The following is a 16,088-nucleotide window of genomic DNA, read 5'->3' as shown; positions in this document are numbered from 1 at the left end:
AAGTTTGACTGACAAGTCCAATGTTACACTTAGCCAGGTCATAGCATACCCAGATACAGGATGTGATCCAAGAAGATATTCTCTGGAAGGACACCAGGAGGCTCTTTATCCTTTCTGCCACAACAAATTGCTGGTTCAACTTGTGGAACAGTTTTGTTCGTTCAACATAAAAAGCCAAAGCCAGCCGAATATTCAGGGAGTGAAGCCTCTGCTCACGGCTGTTGGCATGGGGCTTCAGGAAAAAGACGGAGAAATAGGTCTTCATTGGTGTGAAAGTTGGAGACCAACCCTACTTGGTGTTCCTCCCGAAGGTGAAGTTGCACTTTGTCCTTATAAAAAGGTAGTATATTGGGCGGGGTGGTCAGATGTGAGGGCCTTGAGCTCAGAGACCTCCTGGCTGAAATTATGGCAATTAGGATTAGGCCACTTTATAAGACAGGTAAAAGTAAAGTAAAGTAGTTGAGCATGTCGCTAATGGTTTGAATGGAGGTCCCCCCAGCAGCCGTGAGTGTACCAGGTTAATGTCCCAAAGAGGGAGTGGACTGCTGGATTTGAGGGTATAGGCTGTCTATCCCTTTAAGAAACCACCGCATCATAGGGTTAGCGAAAACTGAGAGGCCCAACTCTCCTGGGTGAAAAGCTGAGATGGCAGCCAGGTGAATCTTTATCGACAAGTTGGACAGGCCCTGCTGTTTCAACCTTAGTAGGTAGTTCAAGACCGAAGGGGGACCGAAGATTGCAATGGAAGGATACGGCTCTGCGAAGACAAAATAGAGAATCTTTTCCACTTGGCTAAGTAGGCCGCCCTGGTCGATGGTTTTCTGCTGCCAATAAGAACGTCGCTAATGGGGTTTGAGCATGCAAGCTTGCGTGGATTCAACCACACAGCTTCCAAGCAAGGAGATGGAGAGATTCGAGATTGCAGTGTTGGAGCTGGCCGTGATGTTGAGTAATGGAGGTCTGGAACAAACAGCAGGGCGATTGGAGTCTTCGAGAGTTCCAGCAACATGGTGGACCAATGCTGGCATGGTCAGGCTGGGGCTACCAGGATGACAGAGGCCCCGTCGCTCTGAATCTTGAGGAGGACCTTGTGAATAAGTGGGATTGGGCGGGGTGGGGGAAGAAGAGGAGAGAAGTGATAACATGTAGAAGAGCTGGTCCTTCCATGGGAGAAGAAATGCACCTGCCAGTGAGCCCTGGCTGTGGCTCAGGAAGGAGCAGAATTAGAGGCACTTCCTATTGCTCCTTGTGATGAACAACTCAACTTGGGGAAGACCCCACCATTAGAAGATATCATTTATTACGTCCAGGCGAATGGGCCATTTGTGGTTGTGAAGAGACCTGCTGAGATGGTCTGCTAGTTCATTCTGAGATCCGTGGAGTTAGGAAGCTTCCAGAAGCATTGAGCATGTTATGCAGAACTCCCAGAGCTTGCAGGCTTCCTGACATAGGGGAGAGGAGCGCACTTCACCCTGTCTGATCAACACAACAGTGATTGTTTTGTGTCAGGACTGATATGCATTTGCCCTCCAGATGAGGCCGAATGGTCCGACATGCCAGATGAACCGCTCTCAGCTCTCTGACGTTCATGTGAAGCCACAGCTCCTCTAGAGACTAGAGGCCTTGAGTTCTGTGCTCTCCGAGGTGAGCTTCCCACCACATTGCTGATGCGTTGGTGATCAGTCATAACAAAAGGTGTGGTTTGGAGAATGGGATGTTTATACACACCATGTGAGGGTCAAGCCACCACTGAAGAGGCTTGAGAACCATTGGTGGAAGCATGACTGCCCTGTCTAGACTGTTTGCTTGGTCGATACACAGATGGCAGCCAAGCCTAGAGAGGTCTGAGTTTGAGCCTTGTATGCTGGACCACGTACGTGCACAACACCATGTGTCCTAGGAGTTTCAGACAGTGGTTGTAGGAAACTGCTGAGGTCTTGTGTCATGTATGGCCTGAAAACATGACTGAGGTCATGCTCTGGCCTGTCTCAAGTCTAGCACTGCCTCTATGAACTTTATTCTCTGAGTAAGGGTGAGCATTGACTTCTGAGTATTTAGCAGGAGACCCAGTGAGTCAAAGGTCGATCTTATCGGGTTGACCTGCTAATCCACTTGTGTCCTAGAATGTCCCGTCACTAACCAGTCGTCGAGGTATGGGAATACCTGAACCCGTCTTTTCTGCAGGAAGGCAGCCCTGACTGACATGCATTCGGTGAACACCTGAGGTACTGATATTATATAGATAGGTAGATGTAGATATAGATCTATCTCAGAACTGGAAGGGACCTTGAAAGGTCATTGAGTCCAGTCCCCTGCCTTCACTAGCCGGACCAAGTAATGTCCTTGACAGTTTGTTTGCCCCAGATCCATAAATGGCCCCCTCAAGGATTTAACTCACAACCCTGGGTTTAGCAGGCCAATGCTCAAACCACTGAGCTATCCTTCCCCACCATAACAGACCAAACAGGAGCACTGAGAATTGGTAGTGAGCACCCCCCATTACAAACCTTAGGAAGTCCATGTGGGGAGGGATTATGGAAATATGCATCCTTCAGAATTGAGGGCAGCATACTAATCTCCAGGATCCAGGGAAGGAATAATGGTGGCTAGAGAGACCATCTGAAACTTTAGCTTCTTCATGAACCTGTGAAGTTGCACAGGTCCAGGATGGGTCTGAGCCTCCCTCTCCCCCCTTTGCTTTCAGTATTAGGAAATACTGGGAGTAAAGACCCCTTGCCCCTGAGCTCCAGCAGAACCTCCTCCATGGCTCCTGCTGATAGGAGTGTTTGTACCTCCTGCATAAGGAATTGCTTGTGAGAAGGGTCCCTGAAGGGGATGCGGGGGCAGCTCAGGGGAGGGAGGAGGAAAAGAAAATTGGAGGCAATATCCCATTTCTACCCTGCAAAGGTCCTAATGGTCTGAGGTGATTTGGGACCAAGCCTGGTATAAATGGGATAGATGTGCCAAAAAAGGAAGGAAGGATCCAGTTGGCTGGCTGGCAAGTCTTCCTCAGGCACATCTTCAAAAGGCCTGCCTAGGCCTGGTGGCTGTTTAGACAAACCAGATCCCTGGTTGTTTGGAGCTTGGGGTTGGCAAGGCCGCCTTCAACTGTGGTCCTGTCTGGGCTGGCCTTGGTAGGGAAGAGGCATAGGCTGAGGCTTAAAATGCCACGTTTAGTGGCCGGGGTGTGCAGCCCCAGTGATCTCAGACTGGCTTGGGAGTCCTTTAAGCTATGCAGCTTAAAGTCAGTCTTCTCTGAGAATAACATGGCCTCCTCGAAAGGGAGGTCTTGTATTGTCTGTTGAACCTTCCCAGCTAGGTCCAAGGCCTGCAGCCAGGAGCAGCGACATTTCTATGCCTGATGACATGGCACAAGTTGCTGCATCTGCATAGTCCAACGCTGCCTGTAATGAGGTCCTGGCCACAGCCTTGCCCTCATCTGCAGGGGCAGAGAACTCAGACTTGGAGTCCACAGAAACCAGCTCAGTAAACGTGGATAGCGTGTCCCAAGACTTAAACGGTAGTGGCTAAGGATCGCCTGCTGGTTAGCGATGCAAAGCTGGAGTCCTCCAGTGGAGGGCACCTTCCTCCCGAAGAGGTCCAGCTTCTGTGTGTCCTTAGCCTGTGGGGTGGATCCTTGCTGCCCCTGCCTCTCCTACTCATTGACTGCCGCCACCAAAGAGTCCGGCGGGGGGAAGATGAGTGAAGAGGTATTTGTACCCTTTAGAGGGTACAAAATACTTCCCCTCGACCCCTTTTGCTGTAGGGGTCAGGGAAGCTGGAGTTTGCCAGAGTGTCTTTGTTTTCCTGTATGGTCTTGATTCGGGGGGGGGCGCGGCGTGCGGGGGGAGAAGAGGAAGAGAGCCACCCTGGTGGGACCTGCCTGAGATAAAATGTCCACTATTGGGTCTGAAACCTCAGTGACTTCTTCCATCTGGATACCCAGATTCTGTGCCACCCATTTTAACAGCTCAAGATGGACTCTGCTGTCCTGTGGAGGAGTCCCAAAGAGGTTCCCCCTACTGCCTCCTCAGATGACGAGGATGCCCAGGCCAGTGCTGTCCCCTCCTGTCTGTCTGGCTCCTTGAAGTGTTCATAAGCTGCTGCACCAGAGTTGGTGCCAGAAGTGTTGGTAGAGCTGTATACAGTGCCAGGAGTGGCACTGGTGCTGGTAACGATGGCCGAGCCGTGGGAAGAGACCCTGCTCTGGGACTTCGCTCGTTTCTCGGACATGACCGAGAAAGATTGCCCGGAGACAGATCCCTGGGACTGGTAGTATGGCCACAGGGTCCTGAAAGGCTACTGCACCAGCACTTGTGGTAGCATCTGCCACTGTGGCCACAGCACCAGAGAGAAAGTTTGGGTTATGTCTGGCCTCTGGTGTGCCCGTCCTCTACTCCAGCTCCTCAATGTGTGGAGAGCGTGTGCCAGGGAAAGGATGAGCAGTGCTGTGTCAACAAGGGTTTGCCTCTGGATGGCACAGTGGTCTCTGATGCCAGAGGCTTCAGGGCTGATTGTCTCTTGGCCAAGAAGATCCCTTCCGACCTTGAAGGTCTCTGGTGCCAGTGGAAGAGGAACCTTCCCTCTACCCCAGACTCGATGGGCCCACTTGTGGACCCGGAGTAGACAGTGCTGTTTGTTGCACTGCTGTAGAGTGGCCCGGCACAGGTCGCACTCCCTTAGCTGGCTCACGCTCTAGCGCTCAAGAGGGGGTGCACCCTGTCAGTCTTCCTGTGCTTCTTATGAGGCACAGGTGCCTGGAAGTGGTGCCAAGACTCTATGCACAGGGCAGTCTTCGGTGCTGGGGAGTGCTAGTGCCAAGTCCCAGGACTCTAGTCCCAGAGTCCTTCCTCGGTGCAGCCTCCCTAATCAGAGCTGGTGTATTGTGCACTGATGCAGAGGAGCCCAGTGCCGGTTCCACAGTGCTTGTCTCAGATTGTGGCCGCAGGGCTGCCTGCATCAGCAGCAGCCTCCATCTGTGGTCACTTTCTTTTAGTGCAGGGATGAAAACTCCTGCAGATCTTACACCTGTCCATTTAATGGGATACTCAGCCTGTAAAGTCTGGGTTGCCCTGGGCAACAGTTTTTGGCAGACTCCATATGGTTTAAACCCCGGGACCGAGGCATGTCCCAGGAAGGGGAAAAATGGGGAGAACCATCCCCAGTAACAAACTAAAACATTTACACTACAATAACTATCTAAAACTATTTACAAGAGAAAGTAAGCAAAAGCTATTAGGGGGATCACTCAAGCAAGAGAGAAAGCACTCCAACAACTTTCACTGGCAGTAAGAAGGAACTGGACAGGCAGTGGGTTGGCAGGACCCCATTTGCAGCACCATGAAGGCACAACTCCAGGGTGCTCCATAGCAGACCTGATGGGTGCTGCTAGGGGAAAAACCTTCTGGTGACAGTGCATGTGGCACGCACACACCTAACTGTAATGGATATGAGCAAGCACTTGAAGCAAAGTGTAGGTCCACTACTTAGTGGGGAAGGAGAGCTAGTGATGGACAACACCAAGAAGGCTGAGGGGTTTAATGCCTATTTGTTAGGCATTAAACGTATTTGTATTCAAAACAGCAAGGCCTGATGAAACTTATCCTAGGGAAGAACAACGGGGGGGAAGGGATCTTCAAACTGATAGCAATTAACTCTGAAAAACTCATGAAGGATGGGTGAGGTCCCTGAGGGCTGGAGAAGGGCAAACATTGTTCCCCTTTTTAAAGACTCGTCTGAGGTCGAAAGGTACTAAGGACCCTGGAACTAACTTCAATACCTGAAAACGTACTGGAACAAATTATTAAATAATCAGTTTGTCAGCACCTTGAGACTTTGAGTTATAAGGAATTGCCAGCATGGATCGGTCAAGAACAAGTCATGCCAAACAAAGCTAAATTTCCTTCTTTGACAGGGTTGCTGGATAAATGGGCCGAGGAAGCAGTAAATGTGATTTTGACAATCCTACATGATATGCTCATAAGCAAACTAGGGAAATGTGATATAGATTAAATCATCATCAAGGTGCATACACAATGGTTGAAAGACCACACTCAGTAGTTCTCAATTGTTCACTGTCAAACTGGGAGGACATAACTAGTGGGGTCCTGCAGAGGGCTGTCCTGGCTCATTCTATTCAATATTACCACTAATGATTTGATAATGGAGTGGAGAGTATGCTTAAAGTTTGCATGTGACACCAAACTGGGAAGGGTTACAAGCACTTCGGAAGACAGGATTAGAAGTCAAAATGACCTTGATAAGTTAGAGAATTGATCTGAAAGCAGCATGAAGAAATTTAAGACATGAGTACTGCACTTACAGGAAAGAAACAAAAAATGCTCAGCTACAAAATGTGGAGTAACTAGCTAGGCAGTAGTACTGCTGAAAAGGATCTGGGGGATTATAGTGGATCACAAATTAAATAAGACAATATTGTGATGAAGTTGCAAAAAAAGGCCAATATTCTGAGGTGTGTTGACAGAAGTGTTATATGGAAGACCTGGGAGAGGACTGTCCTGCTCTACTCAGAGCTGGTGAGGCCTCAGCTGGAGTATAGCATCCAATTCTTGGTGCCATACTTTGAGAGATGTGGGCAAATAGTCTAGAGGAAAGTGTACTGGGGTGGCTGCTTATTGAGCTCCCTGTTGCGAGCCAAGATGGCTTTGCAGGCGCCCTGTCTTGTTAGGCCCACTTCATAGGCCCCTTAAGCACTCCACACACTTATGGCTCACAGCACCACCATCCAGGGCTGGTTTAATAGCAAATAAAGTTCACACAGTTCTCAGAATCCTGCATAACAAAATAATTCAAACAATCCTCACTGAGCCCCCAAAGTCCATAACTGTAATTCCAGTTCATACTTTGCACTGGTTCTTTGACACACCCAGAGCTCTTCCTCCGAGAGCCTGCTCCGCCCACAGGCACTAGGTACGAGCTGTCACCCAGGCTTTTCTCTTTCAGAAGCCTTCCTTGTTTTGAACATGGACCTCTTTCAAAGAGCTCTTCCCCATTGTCTGAAGAGAGGGGATCCCTGCCCCACCATACACTACAGGGCTCCTGATACCAGGCTCTTGAAGGAACAGTGTCTCCAGTGTCTTCCACAACCCAATTTTAGTTCCCCAGTACCGCTCATCCCTGGAACAAGGTCTTCTGGTCCCCTTTATTCTTAAAGGGCTAGTATACCCCATTACAGAGAACAACAAAAACAATAAGTTTAGAAAACCTAACCTATGAGGAAAGGGGTGGGGGAGGAGGAAAACTGGGGACATTTAGTCTTAAATAAAAACAAGGAGTCCAGTGGCACCTTAAAGACTAACTGGATTTATTTGGGCTTAAGCTTTTGTGGGTCAAAAACCCACTTCTTCAGATGCATGGAGTGAAAGTTACAGAGATAGGCATAAATACATTTTGGAACATGAAGAGAAGGGAGTTACCTTACAAGTGGAGAGCCAAGTGGAGTTTGAGAGGGAGTTTGACAGAGGGAGGCCTACGATGGTTAGGAAGACCTGCAACACCTGTGCCAGCACTGCTTCGGTCTCTTCCACCTGTGCCTGTAGCCAGACAGAGCACCTGAGCATGGATGCTTCTACCCAGATCCTGGTGTGGTTTTGCAGGGACTGACTTGCAATTCCCACTTACTGATATCCAGGCTGGGGGGGACCATCCAATGTGAAAGGTGCCTGCTGGTGGAATCTCTCAGGCAGCAGGTGGGAGAGCTACAGGAGGAGGTGGCTAGGTTGAGGAGCATCCGAATCCACGAGCAATTCCTGGACAGTGTCCACGTGGAGACAGTTGAGGTAGCTGTCCCAGCACACTGGACTGCTGACACACCACTGGTGGTGGAGGAGATAGCTCAGGGTGGACACTGGCAGCTGGTCACTTCTGGCAGCAGGCAGTGCTCCACCCCTGCTCCAAATCCTCCCACTGTGGTAATAGGAAACCATTATGCTCTTCTTGATACAGGAGAGAAGGAATCACCCCCTACAGCAGAGAAGCCTCGTACACCTAAGGCTGGGAGGTCTGCTGCCACCACTGCAAATAGGAAACATAGGGTAGTGGTAGTCAGACTCTTCTGAGGGGGATGGAGGTGCCCATCTGCCACCCTGACATTTCATCTTGGGAGGTATGCTGCCTGCCAGGGGCCCATATCCGAGACATTACATAGGCATTGTTGAGGATTATGCAGCCTTCCAACTACTACCCCACGTGGGCACAAATGATACTGTGAGGTGTGACACTGAGCGGATCAAGTGTGACTACAGGGCTCTGGGAATATGGTGAAGGAGTTTGGAGCGCAGGGGGCATTCTCTTCGATCCTTCCTGTCAAAGGGAGGGGCCCAGGCAGAGACAGATGCATCGTGGAGGTGAATGCCTGGCTGCGAAGATGTGTTGCCAGGAGGGCTTTGGCTTCCTCAATCATGGGATGCTATTCCAGGAAGGACTGCTAGGCAGAGATGGCGTTCACCTTTCGAGGAGGGGAAAGGCCCTATTTGGACACAGACTGGCTAACCTAGTGAGGAGGGCTTTAAACTAGGTTTGACAGGGACCGGTGAGCAAAGCCCACAGGTAAGTGGGGAACATGGAGACCTGGGAGGTGGGTCGGAAACGAGAGGGAGTGTTGGCTATATTGGCAGAGAGAAAGGAGGGTCAGGGCAAAACTGGGAGGCAAGATCAAATCAATATCTTAGATGCCTATATACAAATCTGAGAAGTATGGTTAATAAGCAGAAAGAACTGGAAGTGCTAATAAATACAACTATGACCTTGTTGGCATCACCAAAACTTGGTGGGATAATACACATGATTGGAATGGATGGGTATAGCTTGCTCAGGAAGGATAGACAGGAGGAAAAGGGAGCAGGTGTTGCCTTATATATTATAAATACACACACTTGGACATAGGAGACAGAAGTGTTGAGAGTCTCTGGGTTAGGCTAAAAAGGGTAAAAAACAAGGATGATGTCATGCTAGGAGTCTACTACAGGCCACCTAACCAGATAAAAGAGGTGGATGAGGCTTTTTTTAAACAACTAACAAAATCATCCAAAGCCCAAGATTTGATGGTGGTGGGGGACTTTAGCTATCCAGATACAGACTACCCAATAAGTTCTTGGACTGCATTGCAGACAACTTTTTATTTCAGAAGGTTGAAAAAGCCACTGGGGGAAGCTGTTCTAGATTTGATTTTAACCATTAGGGAGGAACTCGTTGAGAATTTGAAAGTGGAAGGCAGCTTGGGTGAAAGCAATCATGAAATCAGAGTTCACAATTCTAAGGAAGGGTAGAAGGGAGTACTGCAAAAGAGACAAGGGATTTCAGGAAGGTGGATTTTGGTGAGCTCAGAGAGCTGATAGGTAAGGTCCCATGGGAATCAAGACTGGGGTTAAAAAACAGTTGAGGAGAGTTGGCAGTTTAAAGGAACACTATTAAGGGCCTAAAAACAAGCTATTCCACTGGGTAGGAAAGATAAAAAATGTGGCAAAAGACCACCTTGGCTTAACCACGAGATCTTGCATGATATAAAAAAAAGGAGTCATAAAAAAAATGGAAACTAGGACAAATATAGGCAAACACAGGAATGCAGGGGCAAGATTAGAAAGGCAAAGTCACAAAATGAACTCAAACTAGCTACAGGAATAAAGGGAAACAAGATGACTTTTTATCAATACATTAGAAGCAAAAGGAAGACCAAGGACAGGGTTGTGTCCTTGGTAGCCTCCACTGCTCAATGAGGAGGGAGTAACAGGAAACTTGGAAATGGCAGAGATGCTTAGTGACCTTTGTTTCAGTCTTCACCAAGAAGTCTGAAGGAATGCCTAACATAGTGAATGCTAATGGGAAGGGGGTAGGTTTAGAAGATAAAATAAAAAAAGAACAAATTAAAAAATCAGAGTTAGATGCCTGCAAGTCACCAGGGCCTGATGAAATGCATCCTAGAATACTCAAGGAGCTAATAGAGAAGGTATCTGAGCCTCTAGCTATTATCTTTGGTAAATCATGGGAGACAGGAGAGATTCGGCGGGGCCAGGCCAGAGGGAGCCGCTCGACCGGAGCCGGACTGGGCCGCTCCTCCCTGAAGCCCTCCTTGCACATCCCCACCCCAGTTTACCTGCCTGCTGCTTGTTTCAGGCTTCCCGTGAACATCTGATTTGCGGGAAGCAGGGGGGGAGGAGGAGGAGGAGGAGGAGGAGGGGGGAAGGGAATGTTCAGGGGAGGAGGGGGAAGTGAGCTGGGGCCAGGGGCGGGGTGGACAGCTGCCAAAGCTTTTGTTAAATTTAAAAGCCCTTTTAGAACCAGTTGTCCCAGAACCGGTTTGTATGTTACCATTCCTGATGGCTAATTTGTGTCCATTTATCCTTTTACATAGAGAGACTGTCTGCTTTGGCCAATGTACATGGCAGAGGGGCATTACTGGCACATGATGGCATATATCATTAGTAGAGGTGCAAGTGAATGAGCTTCTGATGGTGTGGCTGGGTCTTACGATGGTGTCGCGAGAGTAGAGATGGTGACAGAAGGCAAGGGGGTTTGTTACAGGGATTGGTTCCTGGGTTAGTGTGGCATGGTGTGTAGTTGCTGGTGAGTATTTGCTTCAGGTTGGTGGATGGTCTGTAAGCAAGGATTGGCCTGCCTCCCAAGGCCAGTGAGTGTGGGGGATCATTTTCCAGGATAGGTTGTAGGTCATTGATGCACTGGAGAAGTTTTAGCTGGGGGCTGTACGTGATGGCCAGTGGTGCTCTGTTATTTTCCTTGTTGGGCCTGACCTGTAGTAGGTGACTTCTGGGTACCCATCTTGCTCTGTCAATCTGTTTTCTCACTTCCCCAGGTGGGTATTGTAGTTTTAAGAACGCTTGATAGAGATCCTATAGGTGTTTGTCTCTAGCTTAGGGCTTGGCTGTAGACAATGGATTGTGTGATGTGTCCTGGATGGAAGCTGGAGCCATATAGGCAAATATAGCATCAGTATTGGGTGGTATTTATGGGACCATCACTTATTTGCACTGTAGTATCCAGGAAGTGGGAAGGAAGAAAGAGGAAGGAAACCTACCAGATCTACTATGTCCTCTTGAGGAGGACTTGGACCAGTAAGCAAGAATAGAAAAAAACCCACATATTATAAGTGTCTGAAGGTGCCATGTCAAAGGCGAGATCAGGTTTCAGCAACCAAGAGAGTGGGAAGAGGTCCTTAGAAAAACAGTGCATTTAGCTTTAAAAAACAGATTCTCTATTAAATACATCTCTCTAGCACCGGGGTGGGCAAACTACAGCCCACAGGCGGCATCCAGCCTGCCAGCCATTTTAATCCAGCCCTCAAGCTCCAGCTAAGGAGTGGGGTATGGGGCTTGACCCGCTCGGCTCCCAGAAGCAGCGGCATGTCCCCCTTCCAGTTCCTACACGTAGGGGCAGCTAGGGGCCTCCGCTCCACATGCTGCCTCTGTAGCTCCCATTGGCCGGGAATTGTGGCTAATGGGAGCTGCAGGGGTAGCACTTGTGGATGGGGCAGTGTGCAGCACAGCCGCCTGGTCATGCCTCTACATAGGAGGCTGAGGGTGGGGACATGCCCCTGCTTCTGGGAGCTGTTTGAGGTAAGCACTGCCCAGAGCCTGCACCCCTGAGCCACCACCCCCACATTCCAACCCCCTGCCCCAACCTCTGAACCCCTCTGTCCTAGCCCAGCGTATCCTCCTGCACCCCAAGCCAATCATCCCCCACCCCTCCCCAGCATGGAGCCCCATCCTGCACCCTGAACTCCTCATTTCTGGCCCTACCCTGGAGCTTGCATCCCCTCCTGCATCCCAACCCCAATTTTGTGAGCATTCATGGCCAGCCATACAATTTCCATATCCAGATGGGGCCCTCGGGCCGAAAAGTTTGCCTACCCCTGCTCTAGCAGGTAGCTACTGGAGCCAAGAGGCACTGGTAGGGATAAAACACTGAAGACAGGATTATTATTTTGCAGCACACTGGAATCAAATTTAGAATATTTATACCATGTCTGTTATACACTGTTAAGATACTTGAATTATTATACATTTAGAAGTATTATAGTTTCTCATGCATGTTACCCTGAACTATCTTTTTAATACACAACCCTTTATGAGGTATTGTGTGAATATCGTTTATGCAGCTATATTGTCAATTCCATCAATACTTATTACCCCTTATACACTACAGTTACTCAGACCAAGATGATCCACCAAAGTCTGTCTACTAACGTTACATTTAGTAGCATGCCTTTTCAGTTGCAAATAAGACTCAGATTTATAAGCAAGTTAAATATTAAGTTTGCCTAGGACTCCAAAAATAGTACATACAAAGGGTGAGAAATAGCGTAGTTAGGTACAGACATCAGTATGGAAATGTATTTAGCCTCAAGTATTGTGACAGCAGTGTACTTACTGAACAGCTACTGTGATGAGAGACACTGAAAGGACAACTGCTACTCTATCAGTGCACTGCTGAACAAACATACATGGTACAAACAGAGGACCAGAACTTTTAATCAGACATTAGAGGAAGGAATTCTGCATGCCATTGACCTCAAAGCCTTTTCATGTCTCCTTACAACATGCTTCCACAACTGTTCCCCCTCCCACCTCTCAACAGCTTCCTTTCTTTTACTTTAAAAGTATTACAGTCTTACTGTATATCTGGATTTCTTGTTCATTTAGGAACTACCCAAAATGATGAAATCCAACCCCTGACATTAAAGACTAGGTTATTTTTATTCTGTGTAGTTACTATAAGGGACACAAGTGTTGTCTAGATAAACCAATTTTAAAAGTTGATGTGGAACAGTCTAACCAATTATGTGCTAAAGTTGTATTAACAATTCTAAAGCCCACCTTACCTAAAGGAATGTGAAAATGCCTGCAGTCTGCAGGATGCCAGAGTAAGCATTAAAAAAAGAAAGGAAGTTCTGATAAATCTGTAGTAAAATTAATCTCATGTAGCTACTTCTCTTGCTTCTATAAAATGAGTGCTTGAGAGGTAAATGGCAGCACTTGAAATGCAGGGCTGACTTTAGGACACTGTTTTCCAATGCAGTTAAAATCTTAAATGGATTACATTTCTATGGGCCAACAGGCAAATAATTTGGTCCACTAATGCAAGACAAGCTACAGCAAGACCGAGGCAAGATAAAGAATTTCGCAAATTCCTGTAGTGAAAGCAGTGCAATTGTATGGATTGTACAAGCCTGCAGATGTTAATGGAGTCGGGGGGGGGGGGGGGGGGGGAAAAGTCTTTCATGCTAGTCAAAACAGAGGATAGTTTTAAATTGTCTTTGGTATTAGTGTGCATGAAAGATACAATATAATGGATGTGCAGTTTTGGCACAAGACAGCAACAGATTTTCAGTTTGGCAGTTACCAGCTTTTAACCTGGCACACTGGCAATAGTTCATAAAAAGGTAATAAAAATCAGGCTTTTGGAATGAAGTTACGAATAGCTTACAAAACATGAAACATGACTTAAGGAAAGCAAACAAAACACCAAAAGCTATCCATACAAAATGGATTTTGATGCAAAAGCTTTAGACAGTCATGAGAGAATGTAATGTGCTTCCATAGGCTGAAACAGCCAAAAACCCAGGAGCAATGACACCACAGGAGTACTGATGAAAATACTTACTGTGTAAAATCCTTCTAAAGAGAATTGAGTGACATTAGAAGTAAAACATTTGAATAGTAAGCTATTTTGCGTACATAAACCTCTTATATGAATAGAATTGCATAGAATGATTTTAGGAGTGCATTCCACAAGCAGCCACTCTCTCACCCAGCTCAAGTCAGCAGCAGATGCTCTGCAGGTTCTTGGTATACTAGTCTGTGCCTTTAGTCACTGATCAGAAGTCAAATTAATAATGCGCCTTCCCTCCCCCGGACACTGAACTTCAGTAAAAGATTAATGAAACATACTTCACATCTTCCAGCTTCTTTGTGATGACTGAGCCAACTGATGAAAAAGCAGCAGAAGCCTTCTGCCCAGCCTGAGACAGGGTTTCTGATGTCTTCTTATATCTATATTCAAACAGCCAGAGGTAAATAGGATTCTATTAGTAAGTCTACAGACAGTTACAAGTTGTGCAACATTGATACAAAATCTAAAAAAACCCACATGAAAATTAAGTCTTTGAATCAAGATAGATATCCAAAATATGCCCCAATCACAAGACACTGAAATTCTACAGCCAATTCTGCAGGTGGTCAGACTAGATAACAATGGACCCTTTAGCCTTAACACTTAAGTCACTGTCATCAACAAGTTTCAGGGCAGGCTCACCTAGAAATCAATTTGTTTTCTACATGAAGCCAAGCAACATGCTCTGCGGCCACTGGAGAAGTGATTTTAGCAATCTTGGTTTCAGCCTGCAGCTTAATTTTGTGCTGTTCTAGTGAAAAACTGCTTGAAGAGGTGATTAAGTAAGAGTAAAGGCTTTGGGCTGAATCTCAAGGTTATGAAACCTTTCTGTACAAACTTTTTACTTCATGCATACGGTTATTGCAGATCTTTCAGATATACACCAGTTGAGTGATGTTAAAAATGACAATCTTTGGATTTTATCCAAACAAAATTCCAAAGTTCAAGTGCCCATTTTAGTATTGTGCATTTCTTTTCCTACATTAGGGAAAGATTTATAATAGTTTGCCAATTAGAGAGAGAAGGATATTGCATTTGATTTGCACCATCTTGGTGGTGCGATGTGCTGGCAAAACAGAATTGCCTTTTCGTTTATGCAGAATAGGAATCATGGCTCTGTAAAGACAGGGTTGTTAGAAGTCTCTTTGGGACGGGGACTTAGCTAGATTTTAATGAAGCTTAGTTTTACCTTAAACTTGATACCCTCAAGAAAGCTGCTACAGTTTCTTCAGACATTTGAAAGTAAAGAAAGTTTGACTAGTAAATATGTTACAAAGTTTAACAGCACAGGACAGTTTTCACTTAGCCAACACATTCATGATACACTGAACCAGTGACAGGGACATACGCTGAAGTAGAAGTCACATCTTGCCAGCCTTTGGTAATGTTCTGCCTCAGTTCCTGCAATGAATTGATTCCTAATTTTCTCTTGATCTCTGCTAGATGCTTCTCCTTGGCAGCTAGCACCTGTGAGAGCGTCTGGATTTCCTCTTCTACCTAGGGCAGTATACAGTTCAAGGAGGAAGGTCAGTTAGCAAGTGACATAACCAGTTAGCAATACTTCATTTAGGAAGTTATTAACTGAAGAACATTTAGCATGATGAAGTAATTTACAATGGATGCCATGTTTTAACATTTCCTCTTGTGTTTTAGAAATAGATTGATGCAAAAGGGTCTTTTTATAAAAAGGACTGCAGACATTAGGAAGAGACCAGTGCAAAAAAAGGTTCTCTTCTCCTCCAGTTATTTCAGTGTTTCTGGAGGACGACTGGATGATTTAGGAGATAAATGAGGCCCTATAGCCTATTAATCTACTCATCCAAATTAATAGTAAATAATTGTCTACAAGACAGTTCTTTTAGCCAGTTTGGAGATCAAGGATTGTCTCGTTAAGGGAACTACCATACACTTTCATGCCTCAATCCGGACATGAAAGGACTGTTAAGATGTGGTTATAGGGACTAGTGAAGCCTGCACTGTACCTGTTTGTGCTCTTGTAAATATGCAGGGTAGCTGCCCTGGAGACTAAAGATTCTTGAGACGAATAGACTGACAGTATTACATTTCTTAAAAGCCAAATGCCAAGGTTTAAGCATCCATGTGTCATAACTATAAAGGGAAGGGTAACAGCTCTCCTGTGTACAGTACTATAAAATCCCTCCTGGCCAGAGACTCCAAAATCCTTTTACCTGTAAAGGGTTAAGAAGCTCAGGTAACCTGGCTGACATCTGGCCCAAAGGACCAATAAGGGGACAAGATACTTTCAAATCTTGGGGGGTAGGGGAAGGCTTTTGTTTGTGCTCTTTGTTTGGAAAGTTGTTCGCTCTTGGGACTGAGAGGGACCAGACATCAATCCAGGTTCTCCAAATCTTTCTGAACAAGTCTCTCATATTTCAAACTTGTAAGTAAACAGCCAGGCAAGGCGTGTTAGTTTTTTATCTTTG

At 46.6% G+C, this 16,088-nt stretch overlaps 1 protein-coding gene across 4 annotated transcripts in view; it reads right to left on the bottom strand.

Annotated features, from left to right (window-relative positions):
- Positions 1-16,088, bottom strand: part of TPD52 (tumor protein D52) — a 213,025-nt gene that overhangs the window by 140,523 nt on the left and 56,414 nt on the right. For all 4 annotated transcript variants that reach the window (XM_054017326.1, XM_054017324.1, XM_054017325.1 and 1 more), the window contains exons 3-4: positions 14,993-15,141; positions 13,923-14,024 (exon numbers count right to left, since the gene is read on the bottom strand). In XM_054017326.1, the coding sequence (XP_053873301.1) occupies positions 13,923-14,024; positions 14,993-15,141 (251 nt within the window). The remainder of the gene's footprint in view (positions 1-13,922; positions 14,025-14,992; positions 15,142-16,088) is intronic.

Source organism: Malaclemys terrapin, chromosome 2 (assembly GCF_027887155.1).
Source record: "Malaclemys terrapin pileata isolate rMalTer1 chromosome 2, rMalTer1.hap1, whole genome shotgun sequence".
Lineage (NCBI taxonomy): Eukaryota > Metazoa > Chordata > Testudines > Emydidae > Malaclemys > Malaclemys terrapin.
This window is presented reverse-complemented; position numbering and strand designations above follow the sequence as displayed.